The sequence below is a fragment of the Camelus bactrianus genome, chromosome 25 (assembly GCF_048773025.1).
Source record: "Camelus bactrianus isolate YW-2024 breed Bactrian camel chromosome 25, ASM4877302v1, whole genome shotgun sequence".
NCBI lineage: Eukaryota > Metazoa > Chordata > Mammalia > Artiodactyla > Camelidae > Camelus > Camelus bactrianus.
Window position 1 is genome coordinate 38,951,780 of NC_133563.1, and position 22,049 is coordinate 38,973,828.

The 22,049-nt window shown below is 49.5% G+C and overlaps 1 protein-coding gene across 11 annotated transcripts in view; it reads right to left on the reverse strand.

Annotated features, from left to right (window-relative positions):
* Positions 1 to 7,485: 7,485 nt before the first annotated feature.
* Positions 7,486 to 22,049, reverse strand: part of ZNF250 (zinc finger protein 250) — a 42,060-nt gene continuing 27,496 nt past the window's right edge. For 5 of the 11 annotated variants that reach the window (XM_074352809.1, XM_074352806.1, XM_074352810.1 and 2 more), the window contains exons 2-6: positions 20,990 to 21,085; positions 20,656 to 20,782; positions 20,406 to 20,519; positions 18,800 to 18,862; positions 7,486 to 10,760 (exon numbers count right to left, since the gene is read on the reverse strand). In XM_074352809.1, the coding sequence (XP_074208910.1) occupies positions 9,484 to 10,760; positions 18,800 to 18,862; positions 20,406 to 20,519; positions 20,656 to 20,782; positions 20,990 to 21,031 (1,623 nt within the window). In that variant the 5' untranslated portion in view covers positions 21,032 to 21,085 and the 3' untranslated portion in view covers positions 7,486 to 9,483. Of the gene's footprint in view, positions 10,761 to 11,147; positions 16,344 to 18,799; positions 18,863 to 20,405; positions 20,520 to 20,655; positions 20,798 to 20,989; positions 21,086 to 22,049 lie in introns of those variants that run through there. The other 6 variants (XM_074352807.1, XM_074352805.1, XM_074352808.1 and 3 more) reach the window with 2 other exon arrangements.

Sequence of the window (22,049 nt, forward strand, 5' to 3'; positions counted from 1 at the left end):
TTCGTGCTTTCCTGTGTCACTTAATAGAATTGGTGATTGCATTTTTTATAGTAGTAAAATACATACAACATAAAATTTCCCATTTTAACCACTTTTAAGTGTACAATTCAGTGGCATTAAATATGTTCACGATATTGTGTAACCATCACTACGTCTTATTTCCACAACTGTTTTATCATCCCAAACAGAAACTCTGCACCCATTAAACAGTAACTTACCTCTCCTTCGCCCGCCGCTGGCAACCTCTTTTCTGTCTTCGGTGTCTATGAATTTGTCTATTCTAAGTACCTCACTTAAGTGGAATCACATAGTATTTGCCCTGTATGTCCTGGCTTATCTCACCAAACACAGTGTCCTCAGGGTTCATCTGTGTTGTGGCTGTGTCAGGACATCACTGTTTAACAGCTGAGTAGTACTACATTGTTTGTGACACCACATTTTGTTTACCCCTCATCTGTTGGTGGAACGTGGGTGTTTTTTTGCCTGTTGACTGTTGTGTGTAATGCTGCTTGAACGTTGGTGTACAAATCTGTGCTTGTACTTTCCCTGCTTCCCATGCTTTGGGGTGTAACTGAAGGAGCAGAATCGCTGGATCGTGTGGTAATGTGGTATTCTATGTTTACGTTTTTGAAGAAGAGCCAAACTTTTCCACAACGGCAATGTTACCGAGTCCAAACTTGTTCTGCTCGCTGCACAACAGGCCAGTAAACTGGGAGATGAGGTGTTGGGGCAAGGAGTGACAGCTTCCTTTGGAAAGCCAGCAGGCCAAGAAGATGGCAGACTAATGTCCTGGAGAACCATCTTCTCCAAGTCAGAATTCAGGCTCCTTTTACACTAAAAAGGGGAGGGGGTGTGGTTGATTATTGCAAACTTTGTTCTTGTTGCCCTCCACTAGATAAATGTTACTCTCTGTTCTGCAACTCTTTATGTCCCTATGAATGGGAAAGTGTTATTCCCTTAAAGGTCAGTCTTGAGAATGGGCTGTCCTGTATATGTCAGGTTCTAGGCAGCATTCTTTCGCCAAAGGTGCAGAACCAGCGTGACTCAGCACAGGAAACAGCGCAGGGTTAGAGCCAAAGGAACAGGCTGATGTGGAGTCGGACTTGTTCTTTGCTGTTACAGCAGCACCATTTTGCATCCCCACTAGCAGTTCATGTAGGTTGCAGGCTCTCCACGTCCTTGTCAGCACTGGTTATCTTACATGTTCTGGACAAGCCACCCTGATGTGTGTGAAGTGGCTCCTCACTGGGTCTGGTTTGCGTTTCCCTCCTGATGGTATCGAGCAGCTTTTCATGTGCTTCTTTACCATTTTTGTGCCTCTGGAGAAATGTCTTCAAATCCTTTGTCCATTTTTGAATTGGGCTGTTTGTTTTCTGTTGTTGAGGTATAGGCATTCCTTATGTATTTTGCATAGTAATGCTTTATTAGGTATAATATTTGCAAATATTTTCTCATTCTATGAGTTGTCTGTCTGCTTTCTTGATAGTGTCCTTTGATGCACAAAAGGTTTTAATTCTTAGGAAGTTCAGTTTATTTTCTGTTGTTGCCTGTACTTAGGGTGTCACATCCAAGAAGTCATTGGTAAATCCAGGATTATGAAGATTTGCCCCTTTGCTTTCTTTTAAGAAATTTATGATTTTAGGTCTTAGGTTTGGTCTTTGATCTGTTTTGAGCTAATGAGCTAATCCGTGTATATGGTACAAGGTAAGGACCCAACCTCAGTCCTTTATATGTGGATATCCAGTGTTCCCCGTAACATTGCAAAGTCTTTGTTTTCCCCACTGAATAGTGTATTAGCTCAAGCTGCCGAAACAAAATGCTACCTGGTGGCTTAAAAAACACAATTTTATTTCTCATATTTCTGGAGGCTAAGATATCCAAGATCAAGGTGCTGGCTGATTCAGTTCCTGGTGAGGATCCTCTTCCAGGCTTGCAGTTGAGCACCACCTGGTGTCCTCGCTTGGTGGGGAGAGAGAGCCCAGGGGTCACTTCCTCTTACGACAAGGGCATCAGCCCTCTGGGGTTAGGGGCCCACCCTTGCGAATGCCAAGCTTTATCACCACTTCACAGACCTTATCTACACACTGGGTGTCACAGCTTCAACTATGAGTTCTGGGGGGACATAAACATTCAGTTCGTAACAAATGGTCTTGGCACCATGGTCAAGTCAGTTGACTGTGTGTGCAGGGGTTTATTCCTAGGCCCAGTTCTACTCTGTCGGTCTAGCGTCTGTCCTTAGGCCAGCACCACACTGTTTTGATTACTGCCATTTTGCCGTCAGTTTTGAAATCAGGAAGAGTGTGCCCTCCAACTTCATTTTTTTTTTTCAAGGTGGTTTTGGCTGTTTGGTGTCCCTTGAGATTTCATATGCATTTTAGGATGGGTTTTTCTATTTCTGAAGAAAACGGCACTGGGATTTTGACAGGGGTTGTTTTGACTCGAGCTCACTTTGGGTAGTGTTTTGCATCAGTTGAAATGTTCAAGTGGGTTTTTTTTTTTTCATTCCATTACTGTGAGTTGTTACAATGGTTAGTTTTCACGTGTCCACCCTCGCATTCCGGGAGTAAATCCCACTTGGTCATAGTGCACAATCCTTTTTTTTTAATGAAAAAAATTTTTAATTAAAAAAAATTGAAGTATATTGTCAGTTACAATGTGTCAGTTTCTCAAGTGCAGCATGATGTCCCAGTCATGCAGACGTACTAGTTTAGTTAGTTTTTATATTCTTTTTCATTAAAGGTTGTTGCAATAATAGTTCCCTGTGCTATTATTCCCTGTACAGAAGAAGGTGCACAATCCTTTTAATCTGCTGAATTCAGTTGGCTTGTATTTCGCTGAGGATTTTTGTACGAATACGCTTAAGGGATATTGGGTCCATGGTTTTTTTCCTTTGTCTCTCTTCAATACCATGGTACTGCTAGCCTCATGTAATAAGTTAGGAAGTATTCCTCTTCAGTTTCTGGGAGGAGTTTGAGAAGGATTGGTGTTTATTCTTGTGAATTGTTCTGCCCGCTTGAAGTGAAGCCCTCTCTGTTGGGCTTTCTGTGTGTCCTTCTATCTGGAGAGTCTTAGGCCGCGTATTAGTTGGATCCTGACTTTAAAATCCAGTTTGCCAGCCTCTACCTTGTAAGAGGATGGTTTAGTCCATTTACATTTTATGTGATTACTATCATTTATCTATTTGTCCTGTGTTTTTGTTGTTGTTGTTGTTCCTCAATTTCTCTATTACTGCCTTTTTAGGTTTTGGGTTTTTTTTGGTAGTATACCATTTTAATTTCCACCTTTACTTTTCTGTATATTCTTTAGTTGTTTTCTTAGTGGTCACTTTGGGAATTACATTAACATCCTAATCTTACAACAACTTAATTTGAATAATACTGACTGAATTGTAATAGTATAAACGCTTTCTTCCTATACATGTCCCCTCTTTATGTTGTTGTCACAAATCACATCCTTATACATCAACATACTTATGATTACTCCCCTATTTATGACACTGGGGTGTGCATATGTGTGATTTGTGATTTATTTGCGATGTGTAATGTATGATTTCTATGTGCGTGTATTCTGTGCACACATTTATGAGCATGCCCATCACCATGTTTATGATTGTGGTTATGCATTTGCCTATTAAGTCATGTAGGAAAAAGAGACTTTATGAAACGTAACAGAAGTATAGTAATACTTGGTTTTATACTTACCTGTGCAGTGACTTTTACTAGGTTCTTTATTTTTCATACAGCTTTGAATTACTGCCTAAATATCCTTTCATTTCATTGTATGTGAGCAGTCATTTCTCTGTTGCTGCCTTCAGAATTGTCTTTGTCTTGGGTTTTGACAGTTTGACTATAATGTGTCTCAGTGTAGATCTCTTTTAGTTTATCCTGTTTGGAATTTACTGTTTCTTGGACATACATTTTCATGTCTCCTCAGGTTTCAGAAGTTCCTGGCCATTGTGTCTCCAAATGCCTTCTCTGCCCATCTCTCTCTTTCTGGGAACCCTGTATCGTGTCTGTTGGTACCTTTGACGATATTTCATAGCTGGCTTGGATTTGTTTGCTTTTCTTCATTCTTTTTTCTTTCTGCTCCTTATACTGGGTAATTGCAGTAGTTTTATCTTCAAGTTCATTGATCTGCTGCTCAGATCTGCTGTTGAACCACTCTAGTGAGCCTTTCATGTCAGTTATTGTACATTTCAGTCCCACAGGTTTTGCTTGGTACATTTTGTAATTTTTTGTTGACCTCTGGACGTTCTGAGCATCGTGTGGTGTTGATTCTGGGCTCTAAGTCTCCCAGCCCTCAGGGACTGCTGAATCTTGTTTGTTGAGGGCTCTGACCTCTCTAAGCTTTTTGCAGAGTGTGTATTCTTTGATGTGTTCGTCCCTAAAGTTTCTATTTCACTGTCTGTGTGGTCATCCAGTGACCTAACAAAGGTTTCTTTAAATACCTGGCTCCCAAATGGGGAAGAAAAAGGCATGTCTTTAATTCCCCTGGAAACTGCTTTTACCCATTTTAAACCAGTGGTTAAAAAAATGACAGCCAGCCCTGTGCTAGCTGCATGGTGAACAGGAGTAGCTGTTGGCTGTCAGAGCACCTGCTGTTGTTCAGAGAACCAAAACCTAAGTGCCCACCCTGGCTCCGGCACTGTCCACATGGCCACTCGTCTTGGGGCCAGGCGGTGGGCATGGTAGGTGTTGGCTAAATGTGGAAATTCACTGAAATTTTCCACCCTCTTCATCAAGCTCTCTCCTGGATGCTGCAAGCTCTGACTGCTGGACAGTCACTCCAGACAGCTCCTGCCAGCGCGGTGGCATTCAGGTGCGCCAACAGGTTCCCGGAGCTTCCTACTCCGCCATCTGCTGTGACATCACTCCCTGATAACTGCCTTTACAGTAGCGACAGAATCTCTGTGTATCTGACATGTTTAAGTTTTATAAAACTTACCATTTGGACATAGTTATTTCACAGTGACTAATTCAGTTCCACAGTAACTTAATTCCTTTATTCTTTTAAACTGTGTCTTTAGGATACATTTCCAAGAACAGGGTAACGTTGTAAAGGACACTGATGTTTATATGCAAACGCTTTCCAGGGTGGTTGTACCCAGTATCCAGCATTACCAGCAGTGACCATCAAAAACCACTCCCTGCAGGGTGCGGAGCAGAGCAGTCTGATTCCACCTTTCCTCACTGCGTGGATGGTGGAGTTGTAACTTGCCAAGTAAGTAGGTGTGGCTGTGGCTGGTACTGCACTTGACTGCCTGATTACTCTGAAGGCTGCATGTCTCCATGTTGGTTTCAGTGGGAACCACCTCTCCTTTCACACCCTTTGTCCTGTCACTGCTTGTGGCCCAGGTGCCGTTTCATTGGCTTGTTTGTTAACCCCTGCTCTGGGGGTCCCTTTGCCTCATCAGCATGGGCATCCCCTGAGCCAGTGGCACTGGAGGGACTGTGTTTAATGGTACAGTGTGCCTGGGAAAGTGGCAGGCTGGTGTTTGTGTCCTGCAGAACTACCTCTAGTGACCCCACAGTTTTCTTGGCTGTTTTGTTTTGACTTAATGGGGCTGGTAATGTGAGCTGGTGACACATTTTCACAGGGGCCAAGTGTCCAGCCTGTCTAGGGGTGGGGATGGAGCGTGGGCAGAGGGACCCCTTGGTTCTAGATGTTTCCATTGAGCTGTCTTGGGCAACCTTTGGGAGCGATGTCATCCCAGAGCAGAGGCTGCTTAATAGCTCTGGGCAGCCAGTAGCGCATCAAGAGATCAGCAGCTGGGGTCCCACAGTCAGACAGTGAGGACCTGGGAGGTCCTCGAGCCAGCATCCCCGAAGGTCATGGTGAGGCCAGGTGGGTTCATGCTCACATGCTAGGTCTTTGTGCCTGGCTCTGTGCACACCTCTGGGGCAGAGACCCATGGAGCTGGATCTTTGCCCTCCTGGCCCTATCCTGGGGCTAATCGGGTCCTCCAGTACCCCCCAGGGTCTAGTAGCCTCCAGGGTCTCCTTGAGGCCCTGCTGGAGGCGGCTGTGTGGCCTCTCCTGCTGCGGATGGAGGGTGGCCTGGCCCAGGGCAGCACCTGCCCCACCCTGCCCGGCCTGTCCCAGTGTCTTGTGTGTGCGGGCTCCTGGGTGAGCCTCTTCAAGGTGCCTTGTGCTTGTGGAATGTTTGGACACCTCCTCATGGTGGGTCAGTGGCTCCACCTGACCCTGTGGCAGCTGCACTGTCCAGAGTCCCAGACTCAGCACATGGACAACACAGACTGATAGCTGGGCTGGTCTTCCTACAGTGATTTAATTCCATGGTATATTCTCCACCGTGACACCCCAGACTCAGGAGGGAAGTGACTGGGCCTGAGGTCACAGTAGTTGGAGGCAGGTCTTGGCGGCAACGTATTCTTAATCACTTTTGCAGAAAAGACTAACCGGAGCCCAGGAGAGGGCTGGCCTTTGTCCTGGACTCCTCCTGGGTGCTTGAAAAGTCCTGCCAGAGAAGTGTCTTTATCTGCAGCCTCGGGCCAAGCCAGGTGGTCTACACTAACAGTGTGATTTATGGTGGAGGCCTTGGGCTGGCCGTGCAGCATCAGCTTGACCTCTGCAGAGGTGGGGGCTGTCAGTCACGCAGGCAGCCAGCAGTATCACCGAGCCCCAGTAAGAACTCTGGACACCAAGGTGCAGGTGAGCCCCCTTGCTGACACCCTGAGCACATGATCGCACAGCAGTGCCAGGAAGCAGTGCTGACGATTACTTTGCGGGGAGGGCAGCGGAGCTCCACAGTTGGCACTACTCCTGGATTCTGCCCCATGTGATGTCCTGGCCCATTTCTACCTGTCTGTCCCCTGTAACACTAATAACCGGGGTATATCGGCTTTCAAGGTGAGTTCTGTGTGTCCTTATAGCAGATTAGTGAACTTGAGGGTGATGTTGGGGATCACGAAACCTGTGGCTGGTGTCAGAAGTAAGGGCACTCTTGGGGACCCTGATCTTCACCTCACTGGCATTTCTCAGCTTTGACACATGAAACTAAAAGTGTTCTCCAAACTCATCAGATGGGCCAAAGACCCCCAGTGCTGCTCCCACCCCCTACCCCTCTGTGCGTGGGCTGGCATTTGGTGGCTTAAGCTTCCCAGGCCTGTCCTCTAGAAATGCCCCTGCCACCCTCAGGGACCCTCTGGGCTACCTGGCACCTGCTAGCCAAGTCCTGTGTGCAGTCACCTTCCTCCAGAGGTGGGTCACACTGTTGTGTCCCCACAGCTGACACAGGTCACCAGCGATGCCCTTTCCCATCTGCTCACAGCTCCACCATCACAGCATGGCCTTCACTAACTGATGAGCAGGGGGCATGTTTGTTTGGAATTGGCACCCTTGACCTTTTGCAGGCTTTCCTGCTTGTGTCTTCTCTTGTTGGAGATTGCCCACTCATCTCCGATGGCCTCTGATTTGTAGGAGATCCTCAGGCCAAGTTGCTGATCTTCCATCACCCATAAACGTGTTCCACGCGTTGCTCTTTTATTGGAAAATATGTCAGATTATACACAGTACACCAAAGTCCCGGTGGCCTAAAATATCTCACAAATAATAGAAAATTTGAAGAGAACTGAGTGTCAGATTCTTGGTAGCCATAAGGAGAAATAATACAAATATTATTATAAATTATTATAAAATAAGTACACAAAATGTAAAGGCTTCAAAATAAAAAGTCCAAAGCAAGTACGGAATTCTGCTGACAAGTCAGAGACGGGAGAAAACGCTGAGAAGGCTGGTGTCAGGGTGAGGGGTCCCCAAAGGTCATTCTGGTCTATGAAGCCACTTCAGACCGCCCATGGGTCCCAGCGGGCCGTGTGCTACTCCTGCTTCTTGGGCAAAAATGCACGTTCCAGGGGTCCTCCCCAGGGAGAGGGCCCTAGAGCTGCCCTCCTGGGTCAACGGCAGCTGACCGCAGGAAAGGGCAGAATGATACTCAGGACATGTCACTGGAGAAGGTGGGAAAGCAAACTGTACATTTTGGAAAGAGTTCCCTCAAAACCCCAGGTTACTGGAGGACGTGGCAATCAGAGTGACTTGTACTGTGATACACAGACGGCCTTTCCCAGTGTGCATTTCTGTACACTGAAATTAACTGACCTCTTGTTCTCATCCTGACTGGAACAGGACTGTTTCTTACTCTTAGTTCTTCCACACGGGTAGGACTTATGCCTGAGGAGTGGCTCCGAGCAGCATCCAGTCAGATGCCAGCCGTGGACTCAGTCAGCAAAGGTGGGCCCTTCCCTGTGAGGTCATCTCTGGTGTAAAACACCAGAGTGAGGTCATCTGTGGTGTGAAACACACAGGAGACAACAAGCGTCCGTCTGCACTGCAGTGCAGTGCTGTGGACTTAAGAGCTCCATACGCTACTGCTTAATTTTACCTAAGAAGCCAATAATGTTCTCCATAGAGAGAAAAAAAAAACTCAGGAAAATTATGAGAAAACCAGGTTCATCACAGCATATGACACTGGGTACGAGACTCTTGGAACTAGGGGTAAAAAAGTGAAATAAAACCTTCAAACATAGGGATAGAAATGTTAGAAATAGTAAAAACAAACAAAAACAGCTATTTGAATTTGAGAATTTTATGTTTTAAAAAGTATGTGCTGAAGAACTGTCTTTTCAGTAACATTTTTGGGAAACACCGTAACGTCTCAAGGCACCTGGTCGGTGCAGCAGCTGTGAGGCCCAGTGTCTGAGTGTGCCGGCCCCTCCTGTGTGCACGTGGGCCCAGAAGCCCGCACATCCCACGACTATGCACACAGGGTCTGCAGGTCACGATGAGTTTTGAGAAAAAGACCCATTTTTGATTTAAATTTTCATGCGTAAGTTAGGACATCCCTCTGATCTTGGATAAAGTTAAAGCACCAGGTAAAGAGCTAAGTTTACATCACTTCTCACTGATTAATCTTGACACTGTCCCCCTTTTTCATAGAAAACAAGTGGTTCCACACACTTAGGATTTCTAGCCGTATCACATGACATGTGGTGACAATCTTTTTTTTACGTCATCTTATCCACACAGCACTTTAGTGTTTAACATAACACTGAAAATAGGCCCACGTTCTAACTTTAGGTCCAATAATTCTAACAGTCATAATGTTCTAAGAAAAAAAAACTCTGAGGTGTAAGGAAGTTGTGTTGTGACAGCCATCCGTATGCCTTAACTTCCTGTAGTTTCTCACTTCCAGTTAAGTAATGCTGAACAATGAACTATAGCTGTCTTAACCAAAATTGGCTACCAAGGGGTGACTACTCTGTAGTGCAGCTTCAAGATGTTGAAAAACACAATAGGCTTCCCCTCAAGCTTCCGCAGAGACAACAGGGCCAGTGCTTCCCCAGCCTGAGTCTCTGCGACACCGACTCACCCAAGAAGGGCTTCCCGGGGAGGGGCTGGGGGCTCCGGGGCTGGGGGCTCCGGGCCTGGGCCGGGGTTCTGAGTGGGGCCCCCCGGGTGGCCGAGCTCACAGCTTCTGGTGCACCTTCTGGTGCTGGATCAGGTGCCCGTGCTGGTTGAAGGCGCGCCCGCACTCCCCGCACTCGTAGGGCCTCTCGCCCGTGTGGATGCGCTGGTGCTGGACCAGCACGGAGTACTGGCTGAAGGCCTTGCCGCAGCGGCTGCACTCGTAGGGCCTCTCGCCCGTGTGGGTCCGCAGGTGCACGATCAGCGTGGCCTTCAGGCTGAAAGTCTTGCCGCACTGCGCGCAGCGGAAGGGCCTCTCGCCTGTGTGGATCCTCTCGTGCTGAACCAGGGACCTGCGGGCGCTGAAGGCGTGTCCGCACTCGCTGCACACGTAGGGCTTCTCGCCGGTGTGCACGCGCTGGTGCTGCGTCAGGTGGGAGTGCTGCACGAAGGCCTTGCCGCATGCGTAGCAGCCGTAGGGCTTCTCCTCGGTGTGGATACGCTCGTGGTTCATGAGGGTGGAGCGGTGGCTGAAGGCCTTGCCGCACTGGCCGCACTCATAGGGCTTCTCCCCACTGTGCACGTTGTGGTGTTGGATGAGGACAGAGCGGTCGCTGAAGGCGCGGCCGCACTCACTGCAGGTGTAGGGCTTCTCCCCAGTGTGGACCCGCTGGTGCTGGAGGAGCGTCCTCTTCACGCTGAAGGCGCGGCCACACTCCCCACACTCGTGCGGCTTCTCCCCGGTGTGCACGCGCTGGTGGCTCCGCAGGACGGTGCTGTGGTTGAAGGCCTTGCCGCACAGTGGGCACACGTAGGGCCTCTCGCCTGTGTGGATGCGCTGGTGCTGGATGAGGTGCGAGAGCTGAGTGAAGGCCTTGCCACACTCAAGACACTCGTGCGGCTTCTCACCCGTGTGGATCTTGTGGTGCTGGGCAAGGTCCGAGCTCACCCGGAAGGCCTTTCCGCACTCGTCACACTCGTATGGCTTCTCGCCTGTATGGATCCTCCGGTGCTTGCTGAGCACGGAGCTCTGGCTGAAGGCCTTGCCACACACGCCGCACACATAGGGCTTCTCCCCGGTGTGGGTCCTCTGATGCTGGAGGAGGTGGGAGCTCCGACCAAAGCACTTGCCGCACTCCACGCACCTGTAGGGCCTTGGGGCCTGGCCTTCGGGGGGCGCGGCAGGGCCAGGGCTCGGGCAGAGGCTCTGCTCAGGTTTACAACCTCCCTCCTCCGCCCACTTGGCTGGGGCTCGCCCCACAATCGCTGACGTTTCCTCTGGGGTGAGCGGCCTCAGGCTCAAGTCTCCATCTTGGTTCTGCTCCTTGTTTTCACATCCTGGGATGATAAAACCACAGTGAATGCGTTAACCCTGCTCAAAACTGCAGAGTAAGTCAACCCTGAAGGTGCTTCGCTGGGCAGGGTGGCCGGTAGGGCTGTGGCCTGAGTGCTCACAGCCAAGAAGCCACCAGCTGGTCTGAGGTTGTCCCGTGAGGTGCATGCGCGGTTGCAGCAGCGGCCTCAGCCCACACCCAGGACTGTGGGGGGAGCTGTTGGGGAACCTCATGAGCTCCTGCGTGCACATCCAGCAGACGCACACGGCAGGGCTGTGACACACGGGAGACCCTTCCACCTGAGCCTGGCGGGTAAGGCTTTTTCCCTGGAATTCTGCACTAGGAGGCACACCAAGCGACAGCCAGTCCATTTCACCCAGTCCTGCTTTACCTGTGATGAGGGTATTTCCAAGTCCCATCAGCCTTCCTGGTGCTTTCTTTAATGGTAACAGCATTACTAAACTAGAAGCTTCTCTTTTTAATTCACTCAGAATTTGGTTTGAGAAGACAGGTGCTGTATAGTGGGGCTTCCTCAAACCCAAACACGGACCCGTGAAAAACATTGGGCTCAGACTCAAAGCAGTACCCCACCAAGCAGGGGGCCTTCTAGGACAGACGTTTTTAGTGTTTGGAGAGATATGTGCCAAGGCAGTCGGCGAATAAAACGTGCTCGATTTGTCCTGCGAGTCTCCTGACCTGGAGGGACCAAGACATACCAGACGCTAACCCTCCTGCAAAGGAATGGAGGTGGCCAGCCCGCAGCAAACCCCCTGCCGAGGGTCACCTTGGAAGAGGCAGGAGCAGGGGTGGGAGACTTCCCCAGGGTCCCTTCCAGAAGTGACACTGAAGGCAAAGGGCCCACCCCAAACTTCAGCTGCCCCCTGAGCTCTCCAGGGCTCAGGTGGGTGTCCTGCCCGCAGCCAGGCCTCTCCATCTGGATGGCCCACCAACACACCCAACCTGAAAAGTCCAGAACAGAACCTGGCTCTTCCCTCCTCCTGTGGCCGGGGGCCTCCAGGACCCATGTCTCTCCCGACACCGTATCCTACTCTTCCAACATCAGTGCCCAAACCCGTGTTCCTGTTGCCAACCAGGTACCGTCTTCTGCCCCAGCACTGCCTCCTCGTCCGGGCCCGAGGGCTCCTTGCTGTGGCCATCAGAAGCACGCAACCCCAATCTAGCAAAGTCTTGTGACCGCACGGGCCAGTCTAGTCGTCACTATGTTGTGTAAAACGATGTGTATCAGTTGATCACTTTGTTAACGGCGTCCCCCCCAGGAGATGGAGCATCTCTTCCAGCAAAGCCAGATAATCCACAAAATCTCAACTTTCCTGAATCCGTCACACAGAAGTGAGGTCACATACAGCACGAAGACAGGCCCATGGCGGCTGTGGCTGCAGGGAGGGGTGAGAATCCAGCTTAAACACCCAAGGAATTGTCGAAGAACCCCTGGCAGCTGCAGACACAGGGCTCATCCCCATGGGCTCCCCTGGGGGTACAGGTCTGGAAGAGGGGGGAACCCTTCTTTCTGGAACAGAAGCCGAGAGTCACTGGAGGCGTCTCCCCACTCCTGGGGACAGATGAAATCGTGGCTGGGGGAGGGACAAGACCACCCTCTGCTCCTGGGATGGGGGAGACAACCACAGGCCCAGACAGTCAGAAACATCCTTCAGCTGGGGAATGGCTGAGACTGAGGGGCCGGGACAGCAGAGCATCCCCTGGTTGCACTTCCCCAAGTCTAGCAAGCACTGACATATAGAAGCACACAGGAGGCTGGGTGTCCTCACTCCACAGACAGGAAGTTCCAGACCCACGGCTTACGTCTTCCACTACCGTCCCACAAAAGATCGGTGACCCTCAATACGCACGTACACATGGTCAAGAGACTGAGCAACAGTACAACCAGGCCAGGAGGGGGCCCACGTGTTGGAACAGCCTGCACGGTCACACGGGGAAGAGCAGCGGAGAGGAGCCTCTGCGAGGAAGGGTCCGATGGGGCAGAGGGTGCCTCCAACATGCTCATCCTCCGGTAGACTCAACCTGACTAAGGACACAACCAGGGAGCCTGAAGTACTTCGACTGAAGGAGGAAGAGTGAGTAATAAATAATAAACAACAGCGGGCCGGGCACCCCAGAGCTGTGGGCCAACACCAAGGAGCCCGACTGGCATGTGGTGGGATCCTAGGAGGGACAGAACAGGGAAGCAAAGATACCTGAGAAAACAATGGCTGAGGTTTTTCTAAAAACAATGGGAGAAACCAAAACACAGATCCAAGAAGTTCAGAGAAAGGCGAACATGTTTCCTATTCAAACTGCTAAAAACCAACACGAAAGAAAATCTTAGCGGCAGCTAGAGGGGAAAAAGCCATACAAGACACAGGAACCAAGTAAGAATCAGAGCAGATGCATCACCCAAATCACTGAGTCAGAAGACTAGCTGTGCTGAAAGGGAAAACCTGCTAGCTTACAGCCCTATACCCAGTAAAAATTCCTTTCAGAAAAGAAAGATAATTTTTTGGAAAGAAAAAAACCCAATGGAGAGAATTCATAACCATCAAATCCACCCTAAAGTAATATTAAAGGAAGTTCTTCATGGGGAAGAAATACATGTGACAGAAACTTGAATTTGCACAAAGTGAAGATTTTTGGAAATGGTTAAAGTGAAGGTAAATGTGAAAGACTGAAAAAGTTTTCTAAATCACTCTAAAAAGACAACTGTCTAAAGCAAAAACAGTAGTTACACATTGTGGGTTTACAGCATATGTAAGCCATAAAACCTATGACAGTATCAAAAACATTAGAGACGGAGGTACAGGGAAGTTGTCAGATTGAATGTTTGTCCTCCCGAATTTGCACTCTGAAGGCCTAACCACCCCTGGCCCCACCCCCGTGTGGTGGCATTTGGAGGCAGGGCCTCTGGGAGGGATGAGGCCTAGCTGAGTTGTCAGATGGGGCCCTGTGACGGGCTCAATGCCCTTCGAAGACACCAGAATGGGAAGGCGCCTGACTGGACTTCAGCCTCTGGGCCTGTGAGACATGAGCTTTCTCTCCGTGGCTAAGCCCCCCGTCGCTGGCGTTTGGTCCTGGCAGCCAGAGCAGGCCCGTACGGAGGCAGGTCGTGAAGTCCCACACAGCCGTGCAGGGGTGGGCTGCCAAGAGACGGACACTGACCCCAGAGAAGCCGCTAAACATCGGTGTTCCTTCTTCCCTCTTCTTTCTCCTTTTAAAAAAAGTTAGGTATTTCTCACGATTCTGCCGTGTCTCCTGTGCTGGCCTCTCGGCGATGGCCCTGTCATTCCAGCGCGGCTCAGCATCCCCGCCACAGCCTCAGTCGGTGTCAGCTGGCCTGTGCTTCTCTGTGCAGGGTCTCCTGTCTGGCTGCTTCTCATAGGTTCTTTGTCACTCGTTTTCAACAATTTGATTATGATGTGGTTTGGTATACTTTCATTCATATTTATTATGCATAGGATCCACTGAGCTTCCTAGACTTGTGGGTGTATAGTTTCATCAGATCTGGGAAGATTTCAACTGTCACCTCCTCCAATATTTTTCTGACCCTCCCACTCAATCATATATAACAGGATTTTTCATGTTGTCTCACAGCTCACCGACACTCCATTTAATAGTCTTTTTGAGCCTTTCTTCTGTTTCCTTTTTAATTTAGTAATTAGGTGTATTTATTATTTATTTTTAGAGGAGGTGCTGAGGATTGAACCCAGGACCTCGTGCATGCCAGGCATGCGCTCTATCCCTGAGCTGTATGCCCTCCACTGGTTCCTTGTCAGTATTTTCCATGACTTTGTTTTCAGGTTCACTAATCTTTTCTTCTGCAATGTTTAATCTGCCACTGATTTTATCCAGTGAATTCTTCATCTCAGACACTGTCATTTTCATCTCTAGAAATTAATTGGGATCCTTAAGAAATCTTCCATGCTCCACCTAACATGCTCAGTGTCTGCTCTGCCCCTTGAACGCACGGAACATCTTTCCGTTTTAATGCCCTTGTCTTCAAGCCCTGTAGTCCCTGTCACTTCTGGTTTCACTCGCCTTTTTTCTTCTCACTGTGGGTGTGTTGTCTTGCTCCTTTACATGTCTGGTGTTTGTATTAGGTGCTGGGCATCATGGATTTCTCGGTCCCCGGTGCTGGGTATTTCTAGGTCTGGCCAGAGCAGTGTTTGAGGCCCTCCCCGAACTCGTGAAGGCAGCCCTCCTCAGCACCCTCAGTGGTGGTGCCCTGAGTCAGAGGAGCTCTGCTGCTGCTGGGAAGCAGGCTGTACCCAGCCTTGTGTGAGCACCCGGCACTCATGAGCTTACCCTTCTGCATAGCCACAGTTCCCCATGGTGTGGCTAGGTTCTCTGCTCAGGGTATCTCCAGGGTGAAATAAGGTGTCAGCCAGTCTGAAATCTCCTGTGGAGACTCAGGGCATAAATCCACTTCTAGGGTCATTTTTATTGCTGGCAAAGTGTTCCGTGGAGCTGCAGGACCAAGGGGACTGTCTCCTTGTGGAAGTCAGCATGGCCACGTCAGCTCCCGCCTCCTGCCTGCAACTTCAAGGCAGCCGTGGCGCATCAGGGCCTTCTCATTCTTTGAGTTTGACTCTTCTCTGACCTCTAGACCCAGATTTAGAAGGTTCTCCATTCCGTAAAGGCAACAGTACCATTGAACACAACCTAATCATAACAGGAAAACCCATAATCCAGTCCTAGGGATTTTTGCAGGGCATGCACACCACAGCACAGGGGTCTTGGAGGTGCCTTGGTCAGCTCAAGTGTCTGACAAAACACCACAGACTGAGGAGCCAGAACAGCAGGTGGCAGGGAAGTTCAAGATTAAGGTGCCGGCAAGGAAGATTTCATCCTGAGAACTCTTGGCTTGTGGGTGGCCACCATCTTCTCTTGTGTGTGCCAAGACACAGAGCTCTGGTCTCTTCTTATAAGGACACTAATTCTTTCAAGTTAGGGTTTAACCCTTATGACCTCATTTAACCTTAATTACTTCCCTTAAGGCCCTATCTCCAAATACATTCATGTTGGGTTCAGGGCTTCAGCACACGAATGGGGGTTGGGGTGGGGCACATTCAGTCCTTCATAAGAACCACACTCGATGCTGGCTACCACAGCTTCAACTCCCTCCAGTTCCCTCAGGCAGCTCTTCCCTGGCCTTGGACTGTTTCCTTGTACATGTGTGCTACCTGTACATGACTGAGGACATGGGGGACTCATATCTGCAGAATTCTCTTTGTCAAACTGACTCCTCTCTGTTACTCTTCCGTGAGAACTCCAGCCACCTCAGCATCCCTGGACGCCCAGCCAGGCCTCCCTAACTTGGGGAGACTGGGCTTGCCGGGTTCCCCTCCCTGCTCTGCGACCTTCTCCAGGCTGTGAGAAGGGCTCACCTTTGTTTTCTGCGTCCCAGGGACTCCTTTCCTTCACTGACTGACTTCCACTGAGACACTGATGTCACACATCCTGAGAGCTGCGGTTTCATGTATCTTGTTCAGTGTTGCAGTTGTTTCAACTGGAGGGTAACTCTGGTCCCTCTTACCTCCCCTTGAACGGAAGTGGAAAACCCCCTGCTTCTTCTTTTTTAAAGTAGTTTAATCTTAGAACCCTGTGTCTCTAGATCAGAATTTAGTTAGGCATATTTCTGAGATTTCTATAATTCCAAGGTCCCTGGGTCTTCACAGCCTTCCCCTCTCAACATCGTGTTTCTGGGAGTCACTGTGTCCTCCCGCAGCAGTTATCCAACCACGTCCACTGCAGATGCTCTGTCATGTGTCTTTGTGTCTGTCTGTCTATCCTGCTGCTGGTGGGCACTTGGGTTGCTCCCAGCGTCTTCACCTGAAGCCTCTGTGAAGACTCCTGTGCTGTCACATGTGTCCTCCTCACACAGGAATGTCTGACGGGGGGTTCATACTCAGCCTCACCAGCTGATGCAAACTGCTTTCCAAGGTGAGTGTGTGCCTCCCCACCCCCCATTAGCTGCTCCACACCCTCGCCCACCTGGGTGTCATCAAATCTTTCCATTCCGCTCTGTTCTGAAGGTGTGACACAGTATATCACGGTGGTCTTGACATCCACTTTACTGACAGGTAATGAAGGCTGAGTAGTTTCATGTTTACTGGCCCTTTGGTATTTCTCTCCTATCAGAAACTTGTTCAAAGCAATTACATGGAGAATAAACACATGCCACTAAAAAACCAGTGGGTCATAAGCCAGAAAGAAAGAAAAATGCCATGATATCACTTATATATGAAATCTTAAAAAAAAGGACACAAAGGATCTGCTTATTATTTATAACTTAGATGACTGAATTCCTGAATATGTGTAAGCACATGTGACTGTCCTTTATGACTGGATTACTGCATTCTGCTGATTCTTATTTTGTGGTTGGCTGTATTCCTTCGATAACTATGTAAGTTTAAAAAGCTAAAGCTCTAAACTGTTCTTAGAAACAATGAACAGTACAAACATGTAAATTTAAAAATGTACGTGCAGCATATTGTATATATGTGTTTGCATGCACTATACTGTATACATGAAAATTGTAACAATTCTACCTAATAAAACTGAAAAAAGGAAAAAGAAAATGGGTAAATGATGAAATCAGAGGAAATTAAAAAATACCTCAAGAGAAACAATGAAAACACAACCATACATAACCGACGGGATGCAGCAAAACCAGTTCTAAGAGGCAAGATCACAGCCATACAAGCCTTCATCAAAACACAAGACAAATGCCAAATAAACAACTTAACCTACCACCTGAAAGAACTAGAAAAAGATAAACAAACAAAACCTACAGCAGAAGGAAGGAAATAATGAAGATCAGTATAAACACACAATGGAATATTACTCAGTCATAGAAGAGAATGAAATAATGCCATCTGCAGCAACATGGATGGACCTAGAGATTATCATACAAGTGTAATAAGTCAGAGAAAGACAAATATCGCATATCACTATTTATATGTGGGATCTAAAAAATAGAATAAATGATCTTATTTATAAAACAGAAAAAGACTCACAGACACAGAAACAAACTTATGGTTACTAGCGGGGAAAAGGGGGAGGATAGATTGGGAGTTTGGGACTAACAGATACACACCACTAAATATAAAATAGATAAACAAGGATCTACTGTATAACACAGGTAACTATATTCAATATCTTGAAATTAACTATAATGGAAAAGAATTAAAAAAAAATACACCTGAATCACTTTGGTGTACACCTGAAACTAACACAATATTGTAAGTCAACTACACATCAATTAAAAGAAAAAAGAACTTGTTTATGTTTTGCCCACTGGTCTTATTGGGTATTTCAACTTTTATTCTCTTCAGAGGAATGATTTATTCAGTGTGTACCGAATTGATAAATGGTAATAGGATTTAATAGGTTCTTCATTTAAAAAATCTGAATTCACTGCCATCTGTATAATAAGACTTTTATGTATTTTTTAAAAGTTACACTATGTGTTTTTTAAAATAGTATACAAGTTTTGGCTCTTTGTTTTTTGACTTACAAGCCTCATCTTCACTGAATAAAGCCAGCAGATCAAAGAAATAATTGCTCATTTGCGTTGAAAAGTATCAAGTCTAACATTTAAAGCTTCCTGAACGGGTGGCTTCTGGTCTGATGCCAAAGTAACAAGATGAGGAAGATGACTCTGACACGGAAGAATAAATTAACTGCACAGTGATCACTCCCTCAATCACCCACAGCACAAACACACTGGACCTGTGTTCCCGTCCACAGACAGACTCAGGCTGCCCAAGAGCCGGGACAGGCGCCTTCTGCCCTCACTCTCAGATGCTGTTTCAAGGACAGAGTAGGGAGGAATGTTCTGAGTGTGACAAGACAATACAATTCCACTGAAACACATTTTGAATTAAAAAACCCTCCCTGGTGTTTTGTGGAAACTGTGCTGTGTGAGAAGACACGCTCTGCCTCAGACCACCCTGGGAATCTACATTCTGGTGGCCTACAAGCACCTTCAAGACTGTACTGGATGAAAAAGCAGCTCAAATGTACACTCACCCCATGGACAGGATGAACTGTCTTGATGCACACAAGCCGTCATGTGGTCACACGTGAGGCCGCCTGCGAAAGGAACAGAGTTGAAGGGACAACAAACACTTCTCCATTATTCGCTATTGTAAGACAGTACAATTCTGAGTGAGAAACACAGGGCCTGGCAGGGGCACACGCTCCTCTGTCAGAGCCCTGGGGCCCCAGGCTGCAGCAGATGGCCCCGCCCTGGGCACACCATCTCTCAGAACCCCTCCTCTGAGGCTGCGGGTGGGGGTGGCTGGGATAGGGGGACCAGGTGCTTCTGTGCAGAAGCTTCTCCTCTCCAACCTGCCACACTCTGGGGGAAATCTGTCTCTTTGGCATCAAACCCGAAGGCACTCATCTAAGATCTCCGTCAGGTGGGACTGCAGCTGCCACTAGGGAGCCCGGGTCTGGTGGGCAGCAGCTGTCTTCCCACTGCGGCTGCAGTCAGCAAGCGGTTTGGAGTTCTGCACTAGATTTCAGGTTTCCTCGACACGATGCTGTGTCTTTCCCTAAGTTCACTGGAAAACTGAATTCCTCTGGGGCCAGCACACTCACTGCTCCTCTGAGGATACCTGACCTCCAAGGTCATTAAGGGGCGGGCTGTCTGTAACACCTGGTGCCCCTCCACACAGTCCTCAGAAACAAGGGGGGAAGTGCCACGCCGGGACCCTGAAGCCAGGCAGCCACATCCTGAGGGGCCACATCTGGCAGGACAGGCTAGCTGAGCTTCCTGAGGCTCAGATGCCCCTTCCTTCACTGGACGCCTCTGCTTCAGGAACTGCTGGCTGCCACCTTCCCTTCCACACTGTCCTCCATGAAGATCTGGACATCTTCTGTTAGATTAATCACTAGGTATGTCCCATCTCTGGTGCTGCAGTAAATGTTATCTCTTAAAAAGTCACACCTTTTAAAAAAAACACTTTTTCTCGTTTTTGTACCTTTAGGAGATGAGGGATGTTGACTAAACTTACTGTGGTCATTATTTCACGGTGTACGTAAGTCAAATCATTATGCCATACACCTTAAACATGTGGTCCGTATGTCAACTGTATCCCAATAAGACGGTGGGGGGGAAGAAAAAAAAACACACCTTTGCTGCTGATGAACAGAGTTGAAACTGATTTTGTCCCTGTAAATTCTCCTGCGAATCCTGATCAATCCTCTTGCAACTAGACACTCCCATGAACTACAAGCAGCACTTTTCTTCCTTCTTTCCAACTCTTACAGCTTTAAGTTTTGCTGTGTGTTTGTGTGTCTTGCCTCATACTCAGTGGGACCCCAGTGGCTGGGGTGTGTGCTCCCTTGTCTTGTTCCTCATCTCAGATGGCCTGCTTCAGCCTTCCTTCCTTCTATCCTAACCTAACCAGGCATCCCTCAAAATCTGAACGTCCCATAAGAACAGGGCCTCACAGGGGCATAATCACCACGTGTGCTCCCCCTGCCCAGCATGCTGCCCGTCCACGCTCACCCCTGCACTGGGCCTCGGCCTGGCCCAGCCCAAGTGGAAGCCCCTGGTCCCCCGCCAGCACCCACAGGTGCTGGGACCTGCTCAGCCCTCAGAGAAGGAAGGCTGGCTTCTCACACTCACCTGAGTGCTCGCTGCCCAGGCCCCTGTGCTCCTCTGCCCCCTGCCTGTCCAGGACCCATGGCTCTTCTCCTCGCTCCAGCTGGGAGATCACCCTGGGCTTGGATCCTGGAAGTCCTGCTCATACACAACAGCTGTGAGCACCCTCACCCTCCCGCGTGGCCTGCAGGCATGAGACATGGCCCCACCCTGGGAGACCCGCTGCCCCCAGAGCCGAGCACAGACACAGATGAGGCCTGCTGAGGGGCCTTACCCAGGGAGACCACGTTCCCGTAGGTTTCCATCATCACATGTCGGTAGAGGCCCCTCTGAGCAGGGCCCAGGCGATCCCACTCCTCCTGGGAGAGGAGCACAGCCACGTCCTCGAAGGTCACCTTGGCCTGGAAGGACAGGGGCTGCTGCAGGTCGGACTGAGTCTCCACATCCAAGACGAAGTGGGTGTGAGCAACGTGGGGTATGGGGAGACACCCTGGGACACAATGAGGGGGTGGGAAGGGGCCACAGAATTCATGGGAGCAGTGGTGTGCAGGCTGCCAGCAGGAGTAGGGGGAGGACCAGGTCCTGCCCAGGCCACAGGGGCAGCTCACCTGGGGTCCCGCCAGTGGCGGCAGGAGCCCGGCCGCTGCCATCACCTGGTCCCCTGGGGTCTTCGAGGAAGATGGAAATTGGAGGAGCCTGTGGGACTGAGGGAGAGAAGGGAGCACGTGAGGGGCCCAGCCTTGCCACCCACAGAGCCACATGGATAGACAGACCCAGGTGCTATGGCCCTGGGCCCAGGAAGGTCCCACCTCTGAGATGCTGGAGGATGCTATGCACCCCAGGGCTCTGGCCACAAGGCTTTGCTCTCCATACCCCTGGGGTCCTTGTGGTCAGCTGGTTGCCCTGCGACTGGGGAATCGTCTGCCCAGCTCACCAGGCCTGGCCCACAAGACACACAAAGGCTTGTGTGGGAGCATCCACCAGGGCTTTGAGAAGCCAAGCTGTCACCTGGTCTGGTGTGGGTGTGGGCCACGGGCCAGGCTGCCGCCAGAGACGGCCCCCAGTGAGAAGCTGGAGGCCTGCACTCCTGTGGGGACCCCACCCCAGGCCTTGTACACTCAGCTTCAGCACGAGGCTCCTGTGGGCATGCCAGTGCACGGCCATGCCTGGCCTTGCCCCAGTGGCCCTGGTGCGCCCACGGGGCAGAGGCTGTCAGCCTGGGGGCGGCTCTGGTGGTGCAGCGGAAGCATGAGATGCAGTGGGTTCTGGTGGATGAGCCCAGAGTGGCCCAGGAAGGCCTGGTGGTGGGCGGGTTCTGGGGGACACATCAGGAAAAGTTAAGCTTAAGTGTCCATCACACCTGAACTGTCAGACAAAAGGGGGGACCAAGAGCTCTGCTGGCAGGGTAAAGGGGCTGACATCTTCTGGAGGCCGAGGGGGGTTGCAAGAGGGACACGGAAGCCCAGCAGGCAGATCACTCACGAAAGAGCAATACAAGGCTGAGCTCAACCTCCACACGTGGGCCCCTCAACAAACAGGACAGACACTTCACCTCACACCGAGGGTCGCCTGCAAGCAGAAGTCAGGGAGCCATCACCCCATTTTTTGGTGAACAGCAGGTGCATGAGTATGTTTACATAGATAACCTTCAGAAAGACACACGCTGAA